The sequence below is a fragment of the Buceros rhinoceros genome, unplaced genomic scaffold (assembly GCF_000710305.1).
Source record: "Buceros rhinoceros silvestris isolate BGI_N320 unplaced genomic scaffold, ASM71030v1 scaffold1115, whole genome shotgun sequence".
Classification (NCBI taxonomy): Eukaryota; Metazoa; Chordata; class Aves; order Bucerotiformes; family Bucerotidae; genus Buceros; species Buceros rhinoceros.
In genome coordinates this window covers 498-7,289 of record NW_010414310.1, presented here as the reverse complement: position 1 = coordinate 7,289, position 6,792 = coordinate 498, and the positions used below count along the sequence as shown (strand labels likewise).

The 6,792-nt window shown below is 43.3% G+C and overlaps 1 protein-coding gene across 1 annotated transcript in view; it reads right to left on the bottom strand.

The window, feature by feature from the left end:
• Positions 1-6,462, bottom strand: part of ACOX1 (acyl-CoA oxidase 1, palmitoyl) — a 17,371-nt gene extending 10,909 nt beyond the window's left edge. Inside the window, exons 1-2 of the mRNA XM_010137032.1 lie at positions 6,420-6,462; positions 5,998-6,157 (exon numbers count right to left, since the gene is read on the bottom strand). Of these exons, the coding sequence (XP_010135334.1) occupies positions 5,998-6,157; positions 6,420-6,462 (203 nt within the window). The remainder of the gene's footprint in view (positions 1-5,997; positions 6,158-6,419) is intronic.
• Between the last annotated feature and the right edge of the window lie 330 nt (positions 6,463-6,792).

Genomic DNA, 6,792 nt, shown 5'->3' with positions numbered 1-6,792 from the left:
TAAGGTGTTCTTATTCTTTGAAACCAAGACCTTTCCATGAAGTTGTACAGCTGCCATGGAGTAGCATCTGGAAGAAGAATGCCTGGGGCAAAGCACACCTTACTTTCAAAACAAAAGCACAATCTCACCACGCTACGTTGCGTCTAAAGGTGTAATTCTGACCTGTTTATGCAGGCCAGGGATGCGCTAAGAACTGAGAGACACATGACCCAAATTCAGGCAGAAGTAAAAACCACAGGACTGTTGACTGACATGTTCCAACCAGTTCAAGTGAAATTCAGACTCCCAGGGCTCAGAACAACCTCCTCATCTCAGAACAAAGGTAAACAACTAAGAAAGTCAATGATCAGCTAAGAGGTGCATTCTGGAAAAGACCAAACCTGGCTGTGGTTGTTCGGATGTGAAATGAAGCAGCTGGCTGGCTACAGGGCAGGAAACATCAACGGTCAACCCATCTGTTTTACCTTTCCCCTTTCACGTTACCTAGGGAGCATCATCACCATACAAACTGGAGTTACAGAAAAGAGGTTACCCATCAGTCCCCGAGGGGAACTAACCATGTCCCATTTCGGTTTGAGCGTAGGTGCCAATTATCTTGACTTCACGGACCAGGGGCAGCCATTTCTCCTTCTGAGCATCAGTCGTTTGGATCTCTAAGGTTTTTTGAAACATGCTGAAGTGGAGCCCGAAAGGTTCAGGAAAACTGCCCAAGCATGTTCTATGGGAAAGAAATAGAGGGATCTGGATCTCAGTTGTACTGTTATTGTGATCCTGAAAGGCTTTTCTCCAAGTGCAGCATAAGACAAATAATCTCTTTGCCTGTTTCAACCTTATTTCGTCCCACAAGCAACCTCCAAACATGGAGGCTTCAGAAGCAATGCCAATGGGGAAATAAACTTTTCTTTCCGGCATTTTCTTCGACCCATGAATCCTGCTGTTGCTACGTAACTGGAAAAAATATTATTCTACAAAGATTCATGGGGATCTTAAAACTGAGGACATGAAAAAAAATTTTATTTCCTCCCCCATCTCTCAGGCTTGTTGGGAATAAATCCCACTGCTGCTGGTAGCCTAGAACTAGGCCATTATTAGCTAGAAGCACTATGTATGGAAAAGGCAAAGGCTTCTCAGGGGAACAAGTGCTTTTCAGAAGAGCTCTGCATTACCTGTAGCTGATTCTGTCAGTTCTGATATCAGGAACTCACCTTCAATTGAAACTACTGTTACAGGCTACTGCTGGAGGGAACAGAGGGAAAATCAGACATTTTAGATGTGCTTCATCAAACCAGAAGTTACTTCATGAGAGAAAGCTCTGTTAATTCGGTAGCCACAATGGCAAGCAAAGTACATTCCCAATTAAAACAAGCTCCATAACACAAATGTACTAGGAATTTTGACTGTGTAAATGCAATATAGCAAATGACAGCATCTTCCCTTCAACATTCAGCAGTCTGAATCTTCAGTCTACCCAACACAAATGCTTATTCCATCCAAACTCTAAGATAGGGAGAAAAAAACGAGGGCTCTGCCTGAATACCTACATACAAGATCTCTGCCACCTACCCAAGATGCACATCAAGGGACACATATCCTTCCATCTCGAGTTATTCATGCCTGCCTGCGGAGGACATTTAAGGGTTTGTTGCCATCACCGATCTGCACTGCACAGCAGATGTTACATGTATAGTCTGTCAAATTACAGCAGCGTTTGTGATTGGCATTTTACACCGTGCCTGGAGTGAGTACTGGGGAGCAGACAGTAAATAATTGATAATTCAAAATCGGATCCCTATAGAAACGGTGAAACTGAGCCCTAGGGTGAGAGAGAGCAGGACAAAGCTTCTTCAGCACCACTGAACTCATGCTGAGGACACTTATTTTGAATGGAACAGTTTAAGTGGACAAGACTGAACAAGCCATGGATTTTCCCAGGAGCAAAACTCTCGTAATCAGTAATCCAATACTGGCGATTAATGTATTAACAGTGCTTTAGGCTGGTACCAGTGCAGGTAGTGTCTAGAGCTTAGGCTGGTACCAGTGCAGGTAGTGTCTAGAGCTCTCGCAATCGAGGCAGACAGTTTCTTACCAGAAAATATTCTATTGCCTACGGCAGCACGTTTTCAAACCTGAAGTTATCACGGTGACCAAGGGCTTAAAAACATTACAAAGACAGCGAGACAGAGTATTTTTCAGCATTCTTGTGGTCTTCCTCATGGGTTACTCTTCTAGTCCAGGACCCACATAGCAATAGCAGCACCCTTTACTTCATCGCTGCCTACAGCCCAAGTACTGTGCATCTATTCCTTGGGCCCAAAACGGACAAACCTACAGGGGAGAAATGGGTGCTGACTTTGAAACACACTGTTTTAGGGTAGCTGGGGAAGAGCTTGAACAGTTCTTTGTGGGTTTTCAGAAGCCATTAAAGAACTTGCAAAAAAGGTACAGCACATGCTTCGCTGTCAGAAAAATCAGGTCAGACACTGCTTCAGGTAATGCTCCAGACAAAAAAGAAAAAAAAAATCTTAAAGGTCACACCAGCAACTTTCACTGCCTACCAGTAACCCTAACTGCAAGTGCCAGATATTTCATGCTTAACTGGCACCTTCTGATAGGAACACGGATGACATTTTGCAAGCAGATCCTGTGTCAGAAGGCCACGCTATTTCACTGACCAAACATGCAGCATTTTAACAGCTTTCTGCTTTAACACAGCTAAAAGCAGGACAGAAAGCGAGCTAATTCACAGCAGAAACTTTTCGTTTCTGTGTACTCCACACCGAACAATCAGGATCTTCTTAACATGCCTTTTAACAACTTGAATGACAGTGAGAGAGACGCTTGCTTTCCTCATGACACAGAGCAACCAGAAATGGTACAGAGGTAGAAATGTATTTGACGGATGGGTTTGATCACACATCCGTCAGTGAAGAGAGTACAGCAGAAGCAAAGTTTGTTTTCAGAGACTCCAAAGCTAAATGGACAGTTGCAAAGACCTTCTCAGGCTGCAGAACTGGGTCACCCAATGGCGTCATTTAAAGTAAAATCTGCAAGAGAACTTTGCTAGCTTTCTGCAGTTAAGGTAACTCTCCAGGAAGAGCAGGAAGGGTCACCTCAGTGGAGAAGGAGCAGGGGTAAGCCTGACCTGCGCTTACTGGACTCCAGAGTTAACAAATGCCACAGTAATAAACCCCTTTTCTAGCTGTATAAAAAATCCAAGCTAGACTCATCCACTCCAAGGTAATTTAGGGCCCCTGCTACAGTTTTTCTGGTTTGATTTCTTGAAAGCTGCTCCAGGTCCTAAGTGTAGTGCCAAAGTGAGAAGACCTAATTCTCGCAGGGAAGGTGGATATTTGTGCAATGCTGATGGACACAGGAATCATCTGTTGACTTGCAGCTCTTGGATTTTATCTTCAGTGACTGTTTCTCCCAAGTGCTTTTCAATTCTTCATTTAATCCCATTTTCCTCAATGAAGGTGAATTAAAACTGACCAGATTGCTCTCTTCAAAGAGCTGTGCAGCATCACCCCTCAGAACAAGTTCCCGTTTTTCATGCTGACTGACATTTTGCAGCAGTTACACTGTAAAAGAAATCTTAAATACTGGTGCTTCTTGAAGGCTGCTGGCCTTCAAAAGCTGCAGTTAGGGCAGCAACTGCAGTGTTGACACACGTCAAGACACAGGAAGATTTGACTAGATGAGAAGCAATCAAAATGGCTTCTAAATATAATTAGTAGGTCCTCCTATGTTTTGGAGTCCAAAAAAGCCCTTGTGGAAACAGGAAGGAGGAACATTCAGTTCGACGTGTCACAGCAGGAACAACTGTTTAAGCGTATCTCCAGGGCAGCTGAGGGAAGAAGCGCTCCTCCTCAGAAATCAAGTGATAAGGTTGGTCAGTCATGATACGAAGCTGCCTAGTGAAGTTCTGGTAGTACACCAAAGCTACTGGAAAACAGCTAGCTCAGAATTCTCGGAACTTGCCTGTGTAAACAAACCCTCTCTGCTGTTTGGGGATAGTCACGAGGTGCGAAGGATTTCTGGCAAAATGTCTCAAACTTCCACGTGTAAAAATCTGATGGCCAATCACGATAAATACAACTTGACATCTGAATCGAGGACTTCAATCTATTTCATAAAAACCCTTCATTCAAGGCATGTCACAACACCATATCCATTCAATTTGCCAGTCTGGAAAAACGAATCAACTCAGTTTCTTCAGGTCAGCTTTTACACCGAAGCCCCTTCTAGTCAGCACCAAATGGCTTGTTTGGATAGGTGATAGAAATAAACCTAATTTTGCAAGTTGGGTGGAGTTCACCGATTTCAAAAAGTGTTTGACACTCAGTAGGTGAGAAAGGGGGGACAGATGTTAAAATGCAAATTAAATCAAAGGATGAAAAAAGAATTCTTTAATTTCTTCCATTTATTATGAAGCAGTAAGGCAACATCCTCCCTTGCAAACACCAGGCATTAAAGAATTCAAATCAAGAACATTAACAGGATAGGCAAGAAGTATATGTACTGCTCTTCGTTATTCTAGCGTTACTACAGAAGACACTGGAAAATTGTCAGTCTGCAGAAACGGCGACTCTCTTGAAATCCTGAACGTCTGCAGTTAGAACCAACTCTGAAAAATCCAGCCTTCCTCACTGCTTCAGTTGAATCGGGGGCATGAGTTCTGCCTAGTTACACTGGACCTTTCAAAGCACATAAGGCATGGATGTATTATTAGATACCTATATGAAATATTAAGCTTTGATCTTTTAATGTTAAGAATTGCTGACTCCCAAATGAATTTGTGGAAAGCTAAAACTAGAATCTGTTATCTAACTACTTCAGAAAAGTTCCTATTTTCATAAAATGTTGTTGGCAATGCTGCCAAAGGGCAGCATTTACAGTGCAAGCTTTGCTGACAGTTGCTGGCTGGTGGTACTGGATAGACCTCTCCGAATTTTCTGCATAAAAATAACTGAAAAAACTTCCCTAACACCTCCAACAGTACTTGTGTAGGAAAAATTACTGATTAACTTTTGCCAGGCAACACCCAGATAGTCTAGCACAGTCACTGAATTTTTTCTTCTCCACTGAATCCAACATGCAGAAGAACGTTTACATTACTGCCACAAGAACTCTCATGACACAGGTCAGCGTAGACCAATTTATTTGAAATTAAAACTACAGCAGATAAGATGATTTCAACTAACTAGTCCCTATGTGCATGCTCCAAGGCCAACAACAGCTCTTCTTCTCACGGTGTTAAGTACAGATTCCCAGAGCAGTGCAACCTCTGTTAAGCAGTTTAATTACACCAGAATGAGCTTCAAAGAACTAAGGGAAGAAATACATCAGCCAGGAACTAAGATCCCTGCAAGGAATGAAACTCGGATGTAAAGGCAGTTTTATTTTTATTAACTTAATCCAAGGGTAATATTATCAGATAAACAAGTCAGACACAACAAAAAGCCTGTAGGTCAAAGGGAACCACTACAGGACCAGGAGCTTGGAGGAGGGAGACAGGACAGAGAGCTTACAAGTCCTTGCTCATAAACATCTTGGAATATTTTTAAATATGCCTGAAATGCAACTTCAATAGGTCTAAGGGCAAAGTGAAGTAATCAGCTTTAAGAGATTTCATTAGAAGCTACAACCTCATCAGATCTATTCAGATTCAAAATGCTTCAGTATCTTTTTTATTCCTTTTGGAAAAAATCAGACTGCAGGTCCTATTTTTTACTTTCTGTGCCATGTACAATAAAAAGGTAATTATTAATGGTGCATTTCTGTGTAATTATTAATGGCGATTTCTATTAAAAAATCTAAGAAAACACAGTATTCAGGAAATCAGGGTTTCATCTAAAATTCACTGAAGCCAGGACTTCAGCTGGCCTTCGTGCAGGTCTTCAGCTTCCTCTGGACAGCAAACACAGGAAACAAACACTACTCTAATGTCCTTGGTGAAGATGAAAATACAGACAAGAAGCAAAGTCTACAGTTAGGTACCTTTTAAACCAGTAGATCTCCTCCGGATCTGCAATTCCATATTCTCTTAACTTCATCACCATCAGAGAGCTCTTCCTGATGGCTTGCTCATAGCGCTGGCTACGGGACAGGAAGTTCAAATCCTCGTGCTGGAAGTCAGGGTCATTAATGACTAAGGCCTCTGGGGACAGAGCAGAGGAGAAAAACAAACTGAGTGTCCTCAAGAGACAGTGGGCAAGAAACAATCCAGCATTTCACTTGCTGTACCTCGAGGTACAGATATCAGAAAATTAAAAATAAACCTACAAGTTAATGACATTCAAAAGAAGTGAAGGTCCTTGGAAAGAGGGACTAGCAACAGGGCACTCTCCCATTCCAGACATACGGCACCTAAAGCTGGGCGCACTCTGGACTTGGCAGGAGGCTAATTCACTGCACAAGACCTGCCGGCCCCGTGATAACAACCCCAAAGCCTCCATCCGCCATCGCTGCTGACGGATCTCACTGCTCTGTGCACTTTGACCCCCACACAACTCCTTGCAGAAGGGCACAGCTGTCATTCCCACTGGAAACCAAGGTACCCAGAGGCCACTGACTTTCCGTGTCCCCTTTGCCACACAAGTTACACAACACCAGCCACTGACAGTCCCACCCCAGTGCGGGCAGGGAAAAGGAAGAGGACGGAGGTATTTCATTAACCTCCCATCTCCTGGCAGTGGCAAGTGAGGAGCAGGTCACATCTGTACTGCTGGGCAAGAGCACACCAGGAAGGGAAAAGGAGGGGAGAGGCCGCAGGAGGAGAGCCCATGGGAAGCT